This window comes from Schistosoma haematobium, chromosome 6 (assembly GCF_000699445.3).
Source record: "Schistosoma haematobium chromosome 6, whole genome shotgun sequence".
In the NCBI taxonomy this organism is placed as follows: Eukaryota; Metazoa; Platyhelminthes; class Trematoda; order Strigeidida; family Schistosomatidae; genus Schistosoma; species Schistosoma haematobium.
In genome coordinates this window covers 18663806-18683818 of record NC_067201.1, presented here as the reverse complement: position 1 = coordinate 18683818, position 20013 = coordinate 18663806, and the positions used below count along the sequence as shown (strand labels likewise).

General features: G+C 36.6%; 2 protein-coding genes across 11 annotated transcripts in view; one reads left to right on the top strand and one right to left on the bottom strand.

Annotated features, from left to right (window-relative positions):
* The window catches only part of TM9SF3_5 (Transmembrane 9 super member 3), a 41049-nt gene extending 29504 nt beyond the window's left edge, over positions 1–11545 (top strand). For 3 of the 7 annotated variants that reach the window (XM_051217042.1, XM_051217041.1, XM_051217043.1), the window contains 4 exons: positions 5316–5462; positions 6602–6685; positions 7331–7407; positions 11003–11366. In XM_051217042.1, the coding sequence (XP_051065675.1) occupies positions 5316–5462; positions 6602–6685; positions 7331–7407; positions 11003–11070 (376 nt within the window). In that variant the 3' untranslated portion in view covers positions 11071–11366. Of the gene's footprint in view, positions 1–5315; positions 5463–6601; positions 6686–7330; positions 7408–11002 lie in introns of all 7 variants that reach the window. The other 4 variants (XM_051217039.1, XM_051217038.1, XM_051217040.1 and 1 more) reach the window with 3 other exon arrangements.
* A 4988-nt stretch (positions 11546–16533) lies between these two features.
* TM9SF3_1 (Transmembrane 9 super member 3) overlaps positions 16534–20013 on the bottom strand; it is a 40565-nt gene continuing 37085 nt past the window's right edge. For all 4 annotated transcript variants that reach the window (XM_051217033.1, XM_051217034.1, XM_051217035.1 and 1 more), the window contains one exon: positions 16534–17025. Coding sequence is in view for 3 of the 4 variants with exons in the window: in XM_051217034.1 (XP_051065668.1) it covers positions 16681–17025 (345 nt within the window). In the remaining variant the exon portion in view is untranslated. The remainder of the gene's footprint in view (positions 17026–20013) is intronic.

The window sequence follows — 20013 nt, the reverse complement described above, 5'->3', positions numbered from 1 at the left end:
TCAGAGCCAGATGGAATGAGTTTTCGAGCATCTGTCAGTGCGGTAGATGCTGCTGCGATCCAGTGTTTCTCGCTAACCTTATGGTTGACCTTACTAGCAGATGTCACTGTTGTTTTCACAGCTTTTCGAATATCATTCCACGCTGCCTCGGGGTGGGCATCACTTACGTGGCTGTCTAACTGGTTTTCTAGTTGTTCCTGAAAAATATTCTTAGCTTGGCTATCATTAAGTAGAACCCTAAGAGGTTTCCTTGAAGAGTCTTTTCTACGTCCAGTAAGGTGCAGACAAATACGCGCTCGCGCTAGAGCATGATCTGAATCTAAGCATGTGCTCCAGGATGAGTGACAGTCTTCTATCGAGCCCCTCCATCGGTGGCTGATAGCGATGTGATCTATTTGGTCCAACGTTGGGAAGATTCCACGGATCGCCATGTCACAAGATGTTTTTTCTTTATGCGTAAAGTTAGTATTTGCTAGAAACAGACAGTTATCTGAGCATAGCTGGAACAGACGATCGCCATTATCTGTTCTTTGAGCCACGACACCATAAGATCCGCCCAAGTATCCTTCCTTTTCGCTTAGTTTATCTACTTGAGCATTAAAGTCACCAGCCATTATTACTATATCAGAGCGCCTAGCTTTTCAGTGAAGGTCGGAAAGCTTTCTGTAATATTCGTCTTTCACATCATGTGAGCTGCAGTCAGTAGGAGAGTAGGCAGAGACGACGAAGAGGCAACAACCTGTGTCCCTATCTTTCCGAGTCCTTGCTGTTCCATTTAGTCGGACAGCGCACAAACGACTGTCTACTGAGATCCAGTCTAGGAGAGCAAGTTCTACCTTAGGACTCAATGCTATACCTACATTGGCGAGGCTACGGGAAGCAGCATCTGGGCTCCCAGATACACGAAGCGTGAATCGAGTTGGTTCTTTATTTTGATATAGTGAGGTCAAATAAATGGCGCTACTCGGATCCTGTATGCGCGTTTCGGAGATGTAGCGCACATCGATGGCGCGAGATCCCAAAGTCCTAGCTAAGGAAGCCTGTTGTCCTATTTGGCCCAGTGTTCGGATGTTCAAAGCTCCTACATGTATTTTAGAGAGTGGTTTCAGGGGACCGGGAATAACGTTCCATGTACTCGAATCGTTTGCACTAGCGGTGCGAGATGATAAAGGGACATAAGAATGATTAGTCGTGATGATAAGAGAGTTATTGGGATGTGTGTTATGTCCGAGTGGAGATTGAATTACAGGTAACTCCCGAGGACTATTAATGGACTAATATTCTATAAATATTCTTATTGTATAATTATTCAACAATTACATTACATATATTTATATTCCTCTTATTATAAGCTTTATTTTGACCTATAACTTATTATTGTACGATTTACGGTTCTTAAGTTATGTTCAGCTCATTAACTACTGCCTCCCACATTCACAGCCACTTTTTGGGCTTATTTGTGTACAAATATTATTTCCTATTTTATGGTACGTTGCGGTCTGTGTGATTGATATATAAACTAGGTATGCCTGAAATAAACGATCTGCTCTGATTCTGGTCTGATCTGCTCTGATTCGGAAGCTGGTATCTTGTTCTGGACTCAAGTGGAAGGGCTCGTAGGACATAGGACCAATAAGGACACTAAACTGCCCACACCGGTTAAACGTCATTGGTTGGCCTAGTGTGAAGATTCGTATAAGTCGTATTCGGATTGGTAGATAAGTCGTGTGACAGAAAAAACCAGACACCCAAGGTCATAACAATTGGCGACGGGGATTTTGGCAAAAACAAAATAATTGGGAGACGCAAGGTCATAACAATTGGCGACGGGGATTTTGGCAACAAAGAAATAATAATAATACAAGTGGTGACTCAGATTTTGGAAATAAATTAGCTGTATAATTGCCGGTGATTTTTGGAGCTAATATTATTGGCAAAAAAAATGTCGATTTCTTTCGAACAGTTGCGGTTAATATTACAGCACCAGCAGAAGATGTTTGCCTTGCAACAAGAGCTATTTATAACAGTTTTGGGCAGACTTTGCATTCAAGCAGAAAATAAGAAATCTATGTATCATGCAGATAATGGTGCAGTAATGGACATTTCAGAAGCATATCCGGTGCAGGATTCAAATCCCTCTATACCAGAAGGAAAACGTAATATTGGTAACGTGTCCAGCTCAGAGCAGGAAAATATTGTGCTAAATGCATATGAAGTTGTGACAATACCAGATGATCAGGAGCCAGATCCTGTAGATGATGCCCAGAGTCCAGAATCAAATGAAACACTACTGGTACTGTCTAGCTGCGAAAATAAACGTCAGCTCGAACAAAATTGTGGTCCACGTGCTACTAGTCGAGAAAGCTATGGTGACTCGTATTCAGAAAATAACTGGAGCAACACGATGAACCAAATTGTACCAGATGTTACTCAAAATCACCGGAAGACAGAATTTTATATTGAGTCAACCTATCCCATTTCTAATGACAGTGTGTCAGATATTGATTCTCAGAATAATGCATATGATTTTGATGAAACTTCTTATAACAATGAGGGAAATATGTCAGCTGAGTCGAATGATGGCCAAAAATCTAATTTAATTCTGTTAGACGTTGACTTTCTTAATGACTCGTTATCTGCTAACGAGATTCATAATGAATTTGAAAATAATGAACTCAGATCAAAGGTCGTTCATCATCATCTAGTCATTTTTAGTGGCTTCTCCAGTCAATACGAGAAACATGGTTTAAATAAAGTCCTACTAGTTGTATTTTGGAGCCATAAGGACCCAACATTATTTCGAGGAGGAGGAGAATGTTGAGGAATTTAAAGTCACATATGATTCTTTTTTTTTTAATCAGAATCTAAAGTTGGGTTTTTCAAAAAAAAAAAAAGGGGGAGGTGTTATGTCCGAGTGGAGATTAAATTACAGGTAACTCCCGAGGACTATTAATGGACTAATATTCTATAAATATTCTTATTGTATAATTATTCAACAATTACATTACATATATTTATATTCCTCTTATTATAAGCTTTATTTTGACCTATAACTTATTATTGTACGATTTACGGTTCTTAAGTTATGTTCAGCTCATTAACTACTGCCTCCCACATTCACAGCCACTTTTTGGGCTTATTTGTGTACAAATATTATTTCCTATTTTATGGTACGTTGCGGTCTGTGTGATTGATATATAAACTAGGTATGCCTGAAATAAACGATCTGCTCTGATTCTGGTCTGATCTGCTCTGATTCGGAAGCTGGTATCTTGTTCTGGACTCAAGTGGAAGGGCTCGTAGGACATAGGACCAATAAGGACACTAAACTGCCCACACCGGTTAAACGTCATTGGTTGGCCTAGTGTGAAGATTCGTATAAGTCGTATCCGGATTGGTAGATAAGTCGTGTGACAGAAAAAACCAGACACCCAAGGTCATAACAATTGGCGACGGGGATTTTGGCAAAAACAAAATAATTGGGAGACGCAAGGTCATAACAATGTGCTTCTACTTTTTCAGTGATGGTCTAACTTACATTGGTTCGTGATTTTAAAAAAGTTCAACAATCTTTACAACCCCATACTGAAAACTATTATTAGCATTACAGTAAAATGCGAATAAACATTACAGGTCTGACAAATAAGAAAAATGTATAACCCAGTGTTTTTCTTTTGGGGATTACAGTCAATAATGCGTTTGTAAACGAAATATTAAACTATTGTTGGCAGTTTAATAGGTAAAATGGTTAAGTATTAACTATAATGAAGTCAAGCGGTATGCATCGCTTAAAGAACAATATCTGTCAGGAAGATACAAGATTATCGAAATCGCAACAAACCAAACCTATTACTACTGTAACTCGCTACGAAATGCAAGCAGGATTAAATTGATAGAATGTGGCCTCATGATTTTAACTAGGAAATCTACTGAACGACTTATTAACAGGACGATGAATTTAGTTGGGTCAGTATACAGTTGTATGAGCAATCCCATAAACTTAAAGAAGCTGTCCAATCATATGAAATAGTAAGTACTTGTTGAAAGGCTAGAAAGACGCGCAAAAGATCATGGAAGCAACAAGCGAATACGAATAATCCTTCTTTACAGATTATTCACACTGCTACCTTTTAGACAAAACTAATGGATAAAAAAATGAATCAAGTTAAGTGATAGTCAGTTTTATACTCATTAATTTCTTCGAATAAACATACGAAACAGACTAACAGTGAGCATAAACTCTGCTATAAATAAACTGTGTCAACTAAATAGGAAAGCTCCTTTGCTAAACGAACAAACCGCTCAAAAAAAGGTAACATTTCTGCCATGAAACGCTAACGAATATACCAGTCGCTGGAGTCTTTTAACACCGTAGATGGCTTCAACTATCTTTTTGACTGTATGCATATTCAGTGAGGAATTAGTTAACAATCCCATTGTAATTAGAAACGATAGTGGGTTTCAAATTATTTCATAGCTTGTTAGAGAAAGAGAAATTTTCAGCCTCAAACTGAGGGATTCGATTTACTGGTGTAATTACAATGGGTGATTAAATAATGACTACGGATATGCGACAAAGGTATTTAAAACTACATTTTATTATCCAGCCTAATAGAAAATATGTGTGGAATGTTTATAAGCAAACTAATTTATTAACTTGTACACATAAATTTGTGTAATATCAATTTCTCAGCCACTAAATAATGATAATAGTATCGACCAAGTTTACACAGATCTACCTTAGGTTAAAATACCAATACTTCATCATAAAGAGTAATCTAATACCTTCTTACCTTGTGTCCAAAGAATTCGTAATCCAAATACTTATCAAATCGATCAGCAAAGTCTATCTCTGATGGAACCCATCTAACCTTTTTTGAATGTAGGAAAAACATTGAATTTGATTAAATAACTTATACGTCAGCACCGAAAATCAACCAACAGATTCACAGTTATTTACTAATACTTAAATATCATGTCATATATTCATATAACCATAGGAAAATCAAAATTGAACCAGTGAACGTTTATTTCAGAGATGTCAAACATTTTTAATGCACCGTTCAGTTACGAGATTACTTATCTACTTGGAGATATTTATGTAATATGGACGGTTATTGTTAAGACATTTATTTTGATTGCCTTTTCCTCCATTCCGACCAGCTACTATAGTTCAACTGAATGTTGTTATCAGTAAATGAGAATATACATCAAACTTAATTTAACATAATCAGAAGAGAATATTTTGTATTTTATAACTAGGAAATTCACACTTCAACTTTTCATCTTTTCTCTTTCTAATTGCTTAATTGTAGATATTTTGTCTTCACATCATTTTGGGCGTATAAAATTTACTTTGTTTTTGGCTTTACTTTGCTTGTTTTATTTCTTCTAATTGCTGTGACAACGTCTGTTACTGTTGTGGGCACCTATTTCTTGTTGAATTCCGAGGATTATCGTTGGTAAGTGAGATTAACTCAATTATTTTGTAGTTTTACCATGAAAACTTGTTTAGAGTCGTGTTACTGACCAATCCACTTAACTTTCTGACAGTTTTCAGGTTTGAATCCTCTCTGCTGACCGAGGTTCGGGTATCCTGAATGCAGAAATTCCTACTTTATATCTGATCTATTTCTTCTCTGTCTAATTATGAAAACTCCATATGAGAATGGTCTTACTTAATAACAGTATGAAATATTATACTCAAGATTTGCGATTATTGTTAAGATAACTAATGCAACTCTACTTTGCGGCTTTTTTTCCAACTCAAATTTTTGTTAAAAGTGTATTTTCTCCTGTGATATTGATAGATCTTTAAGATTGTCATTGATCTGGATGCAACTCATGGTAAAGTTAATATCACATTTCGCTAGCGTAAGTTTAGGGATGTAACGTAAAAGCCCATTAAGTCCTTCTATATATTTCTTCAACAGATTCATAATTCCCATCTAAGCATTCTTATCGGGATTAATCCACATACATATATCCTTACGCATTAGTATTTTTGGTAGCTTAGTTTATTTTGAAATTAACTTGTCCATAATTTAATATTAGCTATTGAGTGACTAGAAAGAGATAACAATGCTTAACTGTTTCATTTTAGTTTAAGACGTATACTGTAACGCATTTACCTAAGTTTCTGCTTTATGGCACTTTCTGTGTAAGTATCAGTCGTACTGTTTTGTTGGTCAGAAAAAGGTTGTTGAAGCAAGATTCAGGTCTGTAATACGACGGTAAAAAAAATCAAGAGATCTAACCACTTAGCCTCCACAAATCGTTGTACCGTCAAATCTTTATAACATCTTCGATTCCATTCCTTGAAGCGATTTAAAACCACATACTTTAATAACATTATCAAACTATGTTGTTCATTGGAAAACTAGTTTCTGAATTTTCTTAGCAAATTATTTTTAATGAATTGGAAAAACCACCGAGTTCAACTAGAACAACGTACACTTAAACACCAAGGTTTCTTTGCATTAAAATAGTATTGATCGCACTGTCATATATTGATGAATATTCTTGTATTCCTTTTCTTATGTGTTTTTATTGGATGGCCTTTATTATTATTGTTATTACTGTTAATATCCTGCTTTATTAGGCAATGGACAAGTTTTCTTTCTGGTGCATCGATCACGTTTTATGCATATTTATATTCGATTTACTACTACTTCTTCAAAACCAAGTGAGTATCTGTCAACATATGTTTCCTTGTATTTCAGCTTTGGGCTGCTATTTTAGTATATAACGTGTCATTGATATCTTCAATAAATTGCCTATATTCAGTGGTGTCACTTTCTAAGTGATCCTGATGTCCATTATTGTGTTTGCACTTTTCAAACAGGGTAGTTCCACTCTGTCCCGATGGGTCGTGTGACTTACATGTTTCCCCAGCTGGATCTGAATGGCTCACCATTTAGCGATATAGGACTAGGTAGAGGCGGAATAGTGGTGAATTTGAGATGTGGTGTTGAGAAATGAAGGATAGTCGTATCGGATTTGTGTATATTCATTTATCACGACACTGTGGGTTCTAAATTGTCATGCAACTCATTATCTTAAGACATTTATGAGACCTGACTTAAAACGAAAATCAGTGATGGCCTTGCTGTAGTTTTCTACATTATACTTCATAAACAGTAAAACATACTTTCCGACTAAATGAAATCCATCTTTTTATGTCTCGTTTTGCCACGTAAAACACATTTTTCAAGGCTCTATTTAACCAAACATTTAATGTTACAATTAAAAGTAGGTAGTATGGTGTGTAGTAGAGATGACTGAAATGTAAAATCCTCACTATTAATATTCTTCTTTGTTTCAATTTCAGAATGTTTGGTCTATTTCAAACTACTTTCTATTTCGGTTATATGGCATTGTTTTGCCTATGTATAGGGTTACTTTGTGGTAAGTCTCTTTGGTCGCACACTTTTAGACTTATTCGAATATAAGGTAACGCGAAATTCTTTGTTCTTCAAATAAAAGTACTGGTGCTTTGAGTGGCGATTTCAGAATTTTGAATTTTAAGTACTTTTCAGCAGACAAGTTCATTTCTAGTCTGCACTGTCACGTTTACAAATAAAGGCTTAACTGTTCGAGCCCTTACTTATAATTAGGTCATCGACAAAGTCTCAGTAGGAATATAAAAGACTTATTCGTGATCTAACACCCTGCACCATGGAAACGGACTGATGAGGTATCTACCTATCTTACGTCCTTGGTCTGTCTACCCGCTTCTATAGATTAGGACCTTGACGCGATAGGTTGACTGGTTTAACCTTGAGGCTAGCATGCATGAGTTCGGAGTGAGACCAACTGCTTGGCATAGAGAGACGAAAACTATTCTATCATCTGATGGGTTGACAAGCACTCGAGCGAGAGAAGACAAATCAACTGGAACACTACTCGATTTATTCCCAAAAAATGGCTTCCGTAGTTTGTCAAGATTTCTTGTTTTTCTGTTCACATCAACCTATTAGAAAACAAGCTTCATATGTAGCACTTCCCATTAACTCTGCACCGGTGAATTCACACTATTATTATAAAGATCATTAGCAATGTTTAACTTGATTGTTTCAAATAAATTATACGTTGCGTTAACAGTTGTTTGCTATACTACTTCTTATGAATATCCAAAATAGTAAGAATTGAAATTTCCGACGTCTCGCGACTTAATGTAAGCCAGTTCTTCAGAGTAAATAAATAGATAGTGCAATCAAATTAACACACCTTAAATAAAACAGGAAAAGGACGAAGTATTGAGTTCCACCGGAAATAGGTTTGATTATATCAATGTCATGTGGAATTTTTGGTTAAGGTGCTTCTGTATGAGACGTCATTCTGTGTATGATGGTGGTTATGAAAAATGTCTAATTTTTAATATGAAAGAATGCAGTTAGAATTTGAGTGTAGGTGGAGATTGGGCCGGGAATGAATAGAGTTAAATGTGGCTGTTTGGATAAACAATCCAAGTTGGATGAGTATTCAGGCCTTTCTTTCTATTGAGGGCAGAAGGATTTTGTATTGCATGAAACGTTTCGGCTACTTGTCTTTTTTATAGTTAGAAAAACATTTTCGAATTATTTTGATGTTTTTAATACCGATTTAGTGGTTACTGAAAATAACGTGTACTGCTATTATTTGTTTAATTTGTAATATTTTTTTTATTCTGTTAAGTATCCTGGATTTATTTTTCATAAAAATGATCATCGAAAGAATCCAAATTACATAAGTCATACCAAACAAACACCGACACCTTCATATTTAACTAACCTAGAGTCATTTCTTGATATGATTATGATAGTATAGTATTTTGTAAATTCGACGAATAGACTATCCACGGAGAATCGATTTTTATCCACTAATTTACTGTTGATGTACTATAATCCTAAACTAGATATAACTGAATCCGCCGATACTTCTAATTATGATAGTGATCCAGTTATCAAATAACGTTTTCCAGATGTAGAATCAAAATCAATAGCACTTGCACTCAGAACTTAACCCTACTGAAACCAAATACAGTCAGATATAAAACGTTTTAGGGTTATTCTTTTCAGTCAAGAAATTGCACAAAATGATTTAGTCCCTAATTTAATTTATCTGTAGACCACATACCACGCATTTTCATTTTTGCATGCGAAAGGGGCATTCCATTTTATATTGTGACTCATTAGCAATATCATAATACCTGTACACGATTTATAATTAAATAAAAACAGACAGCCTAGTTTGGTCAAGTGGATGAATTACCTAGACAAAATGATACTCCGAAACTAGAAAGTAAATGTGCCATTGTCATTAAACGGTACAGAATTTAATACAACCAACACCATCTCCAACGTCCAAAACACAAGGAGATTAAGAAATTCAACATGTTCTTTGCCACATCTTATGAAATTAGTCCTCACGTTCACACTCCAGATAACTGCAATATTTTTAATACTGAAACTCTATCGCGACTAAGGAAATTAGCTGGTGCTTAGAGATCGGGTAGTCGTATGTGCACGTTTGAACCAGAAATTTATCAGTCGGTCAGATAGTCAGAAAGTAGAGTCTAGAAAATGTGAATAGAAAAGGGTATTTGACCTACACTCATACACAGATCTCAAACCAACCCGGGTTTTCGATTTTCCAGTTCACAAACCCTGATTACGCGTCGGATGACTATTGAGACTAGTGTTTTAGACGCTACTTTGCTCGAATTAATTCCTCTGTTGTTACCACATAGGAGTTTCCGTTCTTTTTTTAAACTGGGGAGATCGTCGAATGATACTAGTCAGGAGAAAATACGTTCAGATTTTGGTATCTCATTTCACCTAATTGGTAAACTAATCCACCATTCTTACAGGACTCTGGATTCTGCTACTCTGACCTGCCTCAAATTAGTTATGACCTTTTCAACTTCGATAAAATTTGGGGAACTTGTCAGTCAGTCAGTCAGTCATAAGGTAGAACCAGCTACGTAAGTACATCAGTTCAAGTTGTCATACCCCAGTAGCACAGAGGTATGGAATTGTCAGGCCAAATCACAGAATAGTAGAGGTAGTAAGTATCAGTGGTAATGGGGAAGAATGGGCATCGAAGATACTATTCGAAAAAAATATATAATTTAGTGAAGCAAAATCAAAAAAGGTTACGGTGAATTTAGGGGAAGATATAGAACGAATGCACTGCGCCACTTCAAACGATTTTGAGCCGTGTCTTCCAAAGTCTTTAACCATTGGTTACGATAATCACGCGGACCCTAACCAGGTTATCTATACTTTTTAACATGGGTCAGTCCAATTGTCTGTGACTTCATGGGCCAATGCTATGTTTTAGTTAGGCTGCCACTAAATTTCTTCCGGTCTACTCCTACACTAGAAAACATCCCCTGTTGAAGTAAGCAGAGAATAAGCATACGTAACACGCGTCCCAACCACCTCAATTGATGAATACTTACTACCTCATCAATCGGTCTGTTATTACTACATAGTACTATATCCCTTACACAGGTATTACTCATTATGTGCTGCATGTGCTGGTGTTGTCAATGTAATTTGTAAATTTTTCAGCTGCAGATGTTTATTATGTTTTTTCCATGTTACATTTATTATTGAGGGCGCTGTGTTGTAGATAAGTGAGATTGATTTTGTTTGTGGTTGATCTGAGTGGAACATAACCGACAAGTTCACGACTGTTAGGTATATAATAAAGTATATATGGTGTCTCCATTCGGTTAGTATTCATTTATTTTCTTATTCACTCACACTTCATCTTTTGTGATTATTTACATATGTTAGTGTTGTTTGTGAGCGTTAACTTATGATCATCGTGGAAAATTTGTTTTCCTTAAAAATTATCTGAATCTGTGGTTAATTATAGATGCTTAATCTGGCTTACGTATAAAGTGATATATATTTATATATATATATATGCCAATCCGTTTTTCTATATGTTTACTTTCTAATATAACCAGCTGTGCATGAAAACGTAAACAATTATCTCTCTCTTTTTCAAGGTTCAGTTGGATACATTGCTGCTAATAGATTCGTTCGTAAAATATACTCGGTTGTCAAGGTGGATTGAAATGCCTAATCATGACCAGATATTGTTCCTCTTTGTTTTTGTATGAAATTCTTAAGCTGTGATTATTGTCAACGTTTTTTCCTCTTCCTCACCTTCTGTACTTTGTGTATGTTTTTTCCACTATTCTGTGTGACTTCGATTTTGGTGTAAGTTGTTTGGGGATTTTTATCTATGGTCAGTATTTTATTTCTTAAATTAGCTTTGTTCATATAAGCACACGTCAACACTTCATTTGTGTTTGAGGAATTCAGTTTTTATTCTTACATTACCATTAATTATAATTACGTTTCGTTATAGTTTTTGATTTTTTTCTCTTCACTCATAGTTTTCACTGTTTCTAGGTTGCTTCCTGTCAAATGTAGCGAACTGTACTTTGTTACCCATTGTGAACAGTGACATGATATAAAGAGTAATTTGTATCCATCCTTTTATTGTCACATAGTATGTTTATCTTGATAAATAGCTTCACATGTGAGTGATATTCTAAAATGATTAGAAGTAGTCGAATTGATGTGCTGACTAAGAATTCCCCAAATACCCCAATCTATGACAAGTTAAGATAGATCAGCACAATTGAACGTGATATATTTGGAATTGGTAATAAGTCTGGAGTCAAGTACAAAGAAGTCATCAGTTAGTACAAATACCACGTGTTCTTGAATGATAGTGTCTTGCTTAACCGTGCCATTCATGTCTCTGAATGAGGATAGCTGCATCTCAAAGATGTCTGCATTGTTGCTTAGGGTGGTCAAAAGACTAGTTTGTTAGCGTCTTCATCAAACGGAACTACATCATCTGGTAGGAGTTCTATCGCTGAAAAGCCAGACGATGGAAGTGTTATTTTCAAAGGCATGTCTATGACAAAATGGGTAAATCGGGCAACCCTGACGAACACCACTTGCAGTAACCGATTCCGACGAAAGTTCTCCACAAACTCCGACTCAATCAATACTGTTCGAGTAGGGCTTCTAAAGGGTTAGTATACTTTCTTGGTACGACTTTTAATGACAGACTGCCACAAGACCTCACGATCAACGGGGTCGAACGTCGACTCAAGGTCAAAGGACACGCCTGTGGTCGGACATCGGGATGATATGTCCGTGTTCCACGACCAGACGGACTTTGAGTATTTAGTCTACACATCCAGGTCTGAAACCACCCATGTTTTCTCAGATTTGCTCTTCATGAGCTCTGGTTAGATATCGAAGTACTATTGGAGATTATGTTTCAGACTCTATACTAGTCAAACTAATTCCTCTGTGATTGTCACAAGAGGTATCTCAATTCCGCTACTGCGGTCGAAATTACTTGTAATTGTCCACCTTAACTCCAAAATACTGTATAGTCGTCAGGTTCTGACGTGATTTGTGTATTCCGTATATCTCAGATGTTAATATTTGTGGGAGTCAGTGTGTTCAGAAAGTGTGATCTCAATCAATGGTTTTTGATAACGGATTTCAGTGAGGTGCAGATATTTCAATTAAGACTAACCAAGAATTTGGAGGCTCAATAGTTCACGATTTCGTTCAGAACCTTAGATGTTATTTGACCACCACAGTTTGCCGCGTTTAGCACACTTGAAACATCCAGACTAAAACAATAATACCACCGTCATATTACCAGCCAGGATGTATGGACTATTAATGACTTAAAATTTTAATGGAATATGATTCTGTCTGGATTTATTGACTTTGCACAAGAATAAATTTCCCGCGACTGGGTGCACATGCTTGTCAGGTATGAGATCATAAGTAAGAACTAACCACTCATCGGTTTGCCATTTTCTTGACGGCTGTGACTATTAAGTGAGTAGTAATCTAGTTTATAAATTATCACGGCTCAGTCCGTCTATCAATTAAGGGACGAGTATACTGCGCGGCAGTTCGTTCTGTTTTACTTTACGGCTGCGAAAGGTGGCCTTTAAGGGTAGATATTCGTAAGTTACTAGTATTTGACCACGGATGCCTTAGGAACATTTCTCGCACCTTTAATCGTCGGGTGAGTAATAGTGAGGTTAGCTGCAGGGTATTGGGGAATGATGTCTGGGCCACGGGTTGCGTATGCCTGAACACCAATTACCATGACGCTCAATGCTGACTAGTGTTGGTGATGGTTGAAAAGAAGTTAGGGGCAGCCAAACCAAAACGCGGCATCAGTGCTTGAAGTCACTAACTCCTAGTCTTAGTCATGTTGGTAAATGCAAACTACTCGGTTGGGGTCTGCGTGACTATCGTAACCAATGGTTGGAGACTGGGTGACATGGCTCAGAACCGATAACAATGGGGTAGGTGTATACACTTCCTGTCTCCCCTTAAACTATGAGAATAAAATTGTTTTATGTCTTTCATCCTGTAATATATCCTTATATTCAATCCTTTTATATATTACCACGATTGAATTAACCACTATGAATTCGGTGTTCATCTTGTTGTGCTAATGAGGTATCACAACTTGGACTGTTGCATATATGTGCCTGGTCCTACGTTGTAGCTGACTGCTCAGTGCTCACTCGATGTAATCGATCAACAAATCTTGTTCATGTCCCTTGAATGTTCCCACTTTGTATGAATCGTCAACCAATAGCTTACCCTGTTGGGTTTGAAAAGCATTTCTATAGTTAGTAAAGTGAAGCTGAAGATGTTTTCTTGGTTGCCATCCAAACTTTCGTCAAATATAGGTCATAGTAAGTCAGTGATTCAGTTTTAAAGTCAAATGGGTGGCCTAAACGTCATTACAATATGTGATTTGAACTGATTGCGCATATCTTTTTTAGATAATTTGAAACTGGGTTCATTTTATAAGCTATTATGTGACCACCCACTGTTTTTACTGTCCTCTAGAGGCGAATAGCCTGAATACTTGTATTTCCCCCATTAAGTGACTTATTGAAAATAAAAGAAACATTATTTTTATTACAACTGGAGATTCGATTCTTTAATATGAAACAGGTTAGTGACGGAGTCACAAGGAAATATATGTAATAACGAGCCTGTTGCGACTGATACACGGATAAACTATAATGGGCCTTTGAGTACGCCTCAATTTATAAAACCAATGAATTTCCCAAGGTTCCACTTCACCAGTGGCCACGAGAGAACTGCTTTTCAATTAATAATTTACAGCTTAGTGTCCATAATAAACAACATTGTTACTGCTAATTGCTGCTCCTCTTGAAGTGTAAGCTTGGACTCAACAAATGTAATTTAGAATATTAAAGATTCACATTGTGAAAATTAGAACAACACATATAAGCGAACAATTGTTTTCAATTAGATCGTCATCAGGCTTTAGTTTATTTTCCAGGCTGAAGGTACATTGTGAAGGGAGTTTGGAAAGTTTTGTTAGAGAATTCTGTAGGGAAGGAAGCAGTCTTTGAGAATCTGTGCTGACACGGGCGTACAACTGCGAATCGAAACTGGTTAGTGGGGTAATATTTTGAATAACAAAACATTTTGAGAAGATTGAAGGTCTCATTATATCGTCTACGTGTTTGTGCAGGACTGTGGGAAGCGTCAGCACATGAGTAGACGTGAGCCGTTGAGTTTAGGTCTGAATGGTTCGACATTGTGACTTCCATTATCAGTAACTTAGCATTTTGAAACATCAGCTGGAAAACAAGGACTCTGACTCATCTTTCCTCACTATTATTTTCTAGAGGATCTAGCGTTTCAGCAGTTAGACAAGAATTCGAAAACTATGCATGGCCAGAAGTCGTAACATCTTTGAGGAGTCAGATTTTTACTATGATCTGGGATGGGGTATATGCTTTCCCTCTCGAAATGCTCTCATAGAGCCACATATATATGGCATAAGCTAGAGGATTCTCATTGTCTTCTCCCGGTTGTGGTGTTGTTTGCCAAAGTGAGCGGATAAGGAGTAAACGTTCAGACTTTTACCTGGACTGGTACGAACGATCAGTCTATGGGGTTAGGAGGTCCTGTTTACGAAAGTCGTGCATATAAACGGATTGTTTAAGAACCTATTTTGGTTATCAGCTATCAAGGGAATGAATCCCCTTGATATTGCGACTCTGCCTGAGGATTAAATTTTAATCGATGGACCACGTGGCACACAAGCATCCTAGTCCACACAATGAATCTACTATTCGCACAAACGATATTCACAAATATTTCGTTATGGTCGTTTATGATTCACATTTAGCTACTTAACACTTTTTTATTCCCATTTTGTGTACGTTCTCCCAATTTACCCTGAGGCTTATCGATTATGGAAGTTTCGTCCTGTCTAAATGATCTTAGGTCATCGACTGTGGGACAGTTGCTATTGTTATATCCTAGGGGAGATTAAATTACAGGTAACTTCCGAGGACTATTAATGAGTTAATATTCTTATTGCATAATTATTCAATAGTTAGATTATGTATATTTATATCCCTCTTATTATAAACTTTATTATGACCTATAATTTATTATTATACGATTTACTGTCCCTAAATTATGCTCAGTTTATTAACTACTGCCTCCCACGTTCACTTTTTGGCTTTATTGCGCACAAATGTTATTTCCTATTTTATGGTGCATTGCGGTCTGTTTGTTTGATATATAAACACATTATGTTTGAAATATATGATTCGCATAGTGGAAGCTGGTATTGTTGTTCTGGACTCAAGTGGACGGGCTAGGCGGACATAGGACCAATTCGGACGCTAGGCTGCTCATACCGGTCAGACGTCATTGGTTAGGCACAGTGCTGAGATTGTATAAGTCGTATTTTGATTGGCGCATAAATCACGTGATAAAAAGCCGGACATAAAGTCATAACAGCTATAGAAATCGATAACTACGATCATTATTGTATTTCGTATTTGATAATATTCTCGTTCTTTAGTGTTTTCTCATATCGATAATTCTTTTCAACATCATTTCATTTAACCCCGCTATTACTTTTAATTATAGTAACACGAACGTTTTAATTATCTTACTGCTTTCAGACTAAAAGCTATTGTTAACGTACAAGCCTTTCTATTTGCATACACAATCTTAGATCTTTACTGCTTACATTATATAATCCAGTATCATAACTTTTCTATTACATCATCATATGTATTCTTTGCTCATACGTCCTTAATCTTGAAAGTTTTTTTACACATATACGACTTTACATGATAAATCCATTCACTGAACTTCGTGTTCTTTTAATTCATAAGATAATACTAACTGCTTTACCGTTTCTATTTGTCTAACATCCATTGTGCGTTCAAAATTGTCTCTTATTCTAGTAGTAAAAATTCGACAATCTTATTAAGTCGGAAATCCAAAGAGTTAATGAAAAGACGAAGACCAAAGAACACATTGAGTCAGGAATCGGAGGCAGACATCTAAAGAACAAATAGATACTGAATATATAACTGGGAAGGATTACCCAGGACAGAGTTGGATGGAGAATGCTGCTGAGCGGCCTATGCTCCTCCATGAGTAACAGGTGTAAGTAAAACCGAAACAGTGAATTATTATGTTCTAATATGAGATATAATTTTGGAGGTTAGTTTTAACAATATGTTTTTATAGGCATCAATCAAATAAATGTTCTTTTTCATTCAAGTGATTTAGAATGAAAGATATTTGTTAATATTACATACTAATTATTGTTTTATTGTTTCATAGACAATTTAAATGATGATATGTGCACTGGTTCGCCAGATATTTCAATCAACTTTTTCAGTAAGTTAACTTTTTTCAATGTGGCCAGATCTGATTCTACCTCATATAATACAGCTAAATTTGAAATCATTACATCATGTAGACAGAATCGACGACATCGTGCATTGAACATGAATGATGTAGAAAATCCTGTAGTTGTTGAAGCAGTTGTAATAACGCCTAAATTGTTTATTGGTTGACTAGTTAGTCCAGTTGTTGTTAGATCCTCCAACACTTCAATTGATTTTGATAGTCGTCCAACATATAAAGAACAAATAGCTAAATTATTGGCCGCCTGAATTGTGGAATATGAATGAAATGAGGAAGATCGTATAGCAAAAAAACTGAACATAGACAACTTACGGTAAAGTGACTGTTAACTTCAATTTACGACTGTAAATGAATATGTCAATCTTATAAACTATTTATATATTCACCTAAGGTGATGAGACTTATTGAAAACAGCAATTTAGTAAAAGAAATGTATATCCATTTCTTTGAGGCTAAATGATTCTTAGATGCCATCGTACAACGTTAAAATCGGCATATAGAAAGTAATGATCAATAAAGTTATCGATCACTGTCAGCTAGCAGGAACATATGCTGGGAAGCTTCCTACATTCGATAGATCTATTTCGAACGTAGCTTTATTGATTGGAAAAAACTGGCACAGTCAGTCCGTTAAATGCAATGTAAAACGTTGGATATATGTACATCGGTCCAAATATATGCTTCAGAATGAGTCGGTCTTCTATTGAGCTTCTCTAACAGAGGCTGATTGCAATGTATTCTATTTGGGTCTACCGTTGAGTCGGTTGCCGTATCAGACGAATGCGTATATCGTGCTCATAGTTGGTGCTTGCTAGAAATAAACAATTGTCCGAGGATAGCTGCAGCAACCAGTCACCGTTATATGTTTGGTTTACTCACTCAATCTTTCCTATTTTTTCACGGAATTTCCTCCGATTAGCCCTTTTATTTGACTACTTATTTATCAATGTGCTTATACAGTTTCTAATTCTTGTTTTAGTGTTGATGACACTGGGGCTTATAGAAAAGGGGAACAACAAATATTTGTTACATAGTATTAAAGTTTACTCGTATACAGACATGTATACGCTATTTCTCTCCACCTATCTAACAGCTTTACGCTATTTTCATAGACCAAATCACCTAGCAATCTTGGTATATCCTAGTTCGACGTAAGTTCTAACTTGACCAGTAGCGATCGAGTAGAGAACTGTCTATTCGGTACGTTTGTCAATGATAGAGGTTGGCATAGAATATCACGATCTACAGAGTAGAACTCCACCATAATATAAAGGAACACAACTGCAGTCAGACATCGAAAACTATATCTATGTGCCAAGAATCTGCTGAACGTTGAGTATTGTCTATAAATCGAGGTCTACGTCTGAAACCAGTCTAACATTCTCACATTCGCTCTTCATAAGCTCTAGTTAGGCGCCAAAGTATCATTGTAGATAATATTATAGACATTAAATTAGTCAAACTGATTTTGCTGTAATTGTCACAAAAGGATTTTTCCTTTCTTTTAAATTGGGACGATCAGCGATCGAAACCTGTCAGATGAGATTACGCACAATTCACAGATTTTAGCTAAGGGCTCAGATCAAGTAACTGCTAAGACTGGACCACCATCCCCAAAAATCTCACGCTAGTCTATCGGGCTTCCGCTTGTTATAGATTGCTTATTGTTTTATTAAGTTTTGGAGGACTTGCATCAATTTGCCAGTAAGATCGTTAGGATACAGTGGATAACTGAAATGCGATTGAAGGCCAATTAAACTGTTTCCTAAAGTGTTATGTCCATGACAACTAGAACTGATGTACGTACGTACGAAGTTCTACGTTGTTACTGACTGAAGACGTGGACAATGCATGCTTCAGAATGGGTGACAGTCTTATATCGAGCCTCTTCAACGATGGCTAACGGCAATGTGGGCAATTTAAGTCCATTGTCCAGTCAATTATATGGGTCGCAAATTCAGATGATGCTTTACTTATAATTAAAGTTTGTGCTTGCCGAAAAGACGGTTATCTGAGCACAATGACAGCAGGCTGTCACCATTATCAGTGTACTGAGACGCGGCATCGTAAGATCCGTCCCAAGTGCTTTTCAGTTTGCTTTAGTTTACATATTTCGGTACAAAATCACCTACCACTATCACCATATCCAAGCGTTTTGATTTTTGACGGAGTCTAGAAAGCTTCTCATAAAATTCGTCTATTATTTCATCCGAACTGTGATTAGTGGGGTCGTAGGCAGAGATGACGAGGAAAGTGTGATATCTTATCTTTCAGAGTTCCGACTATACTGCTCAGTCGGACAAACCACCAGTCTAGTAGAGCCTGTTCTGCTTTTCAACTTAATGCTATACCTACACCAGTTAGTTCATAGGATGTAGCAATGGAGTCGCGGCGTACATCGATTGCGCAGAGTTCAGGAGTCCTAGGCAAGGAAGCTTGTTGTTCTATCTAGCACAGGGTCCGAACATCAAGAGCTACAACATGTGACCGGCTTCTAGAAACCAAGATCAACATTTCGTTAACTCCAGTCATTAGCATTGGTGGCACGTGGTGATAAAGATAAGTGAGAAGGGTTATATTTAAGGATATAGCAGCTCACGTGCAATTGAGTATGTTCACATTTAATTTGGCTAAGCCCTTTTGTTAACTTATTTAACGGACAGAGTCATCCGTACTATAACAACTTATATCATTGTACCTTTATTATTGTTGCACTTGTATGAATATGTATGCCTGAGCATTGCTTACTGCCTACGCATATACATTCATTCTACTAGCCTTACTATTAGTCGCTTAATTGATTCGATGATTAATTTATTTCACTATGTATATATATGTACATTTTTATCATGTTCATTGACTCGCTGTAAATACTGGCTGTTCTGGAGGAACAAATAACTTCTACCACACCCTTATAGAGTCGGTAGTACAACTTCTTCCACACACCTTGGTTTGCTGTTTTTAGTCTTACCGTTCTCCAAACAGCCTGTCTGGAAAAGTAGGAGCTGCGGTTATGGAAAGAACATACTGTCTATTATAGGTCTAGCCACATGAGTTTTTGTTTTAATAATTTGCATAAGAGTACTGAACTAACGACAAATCTATGCCATTTTTAATATAAATGTTCTAAACAACAGAGGAGTGAAATTTGGTCGTCATAAACAATCACGGAATCAGTTTGGTACGATGAAAGTGTCCTGTTGATGCTAATTTAAAACACAATGGTCCAGAA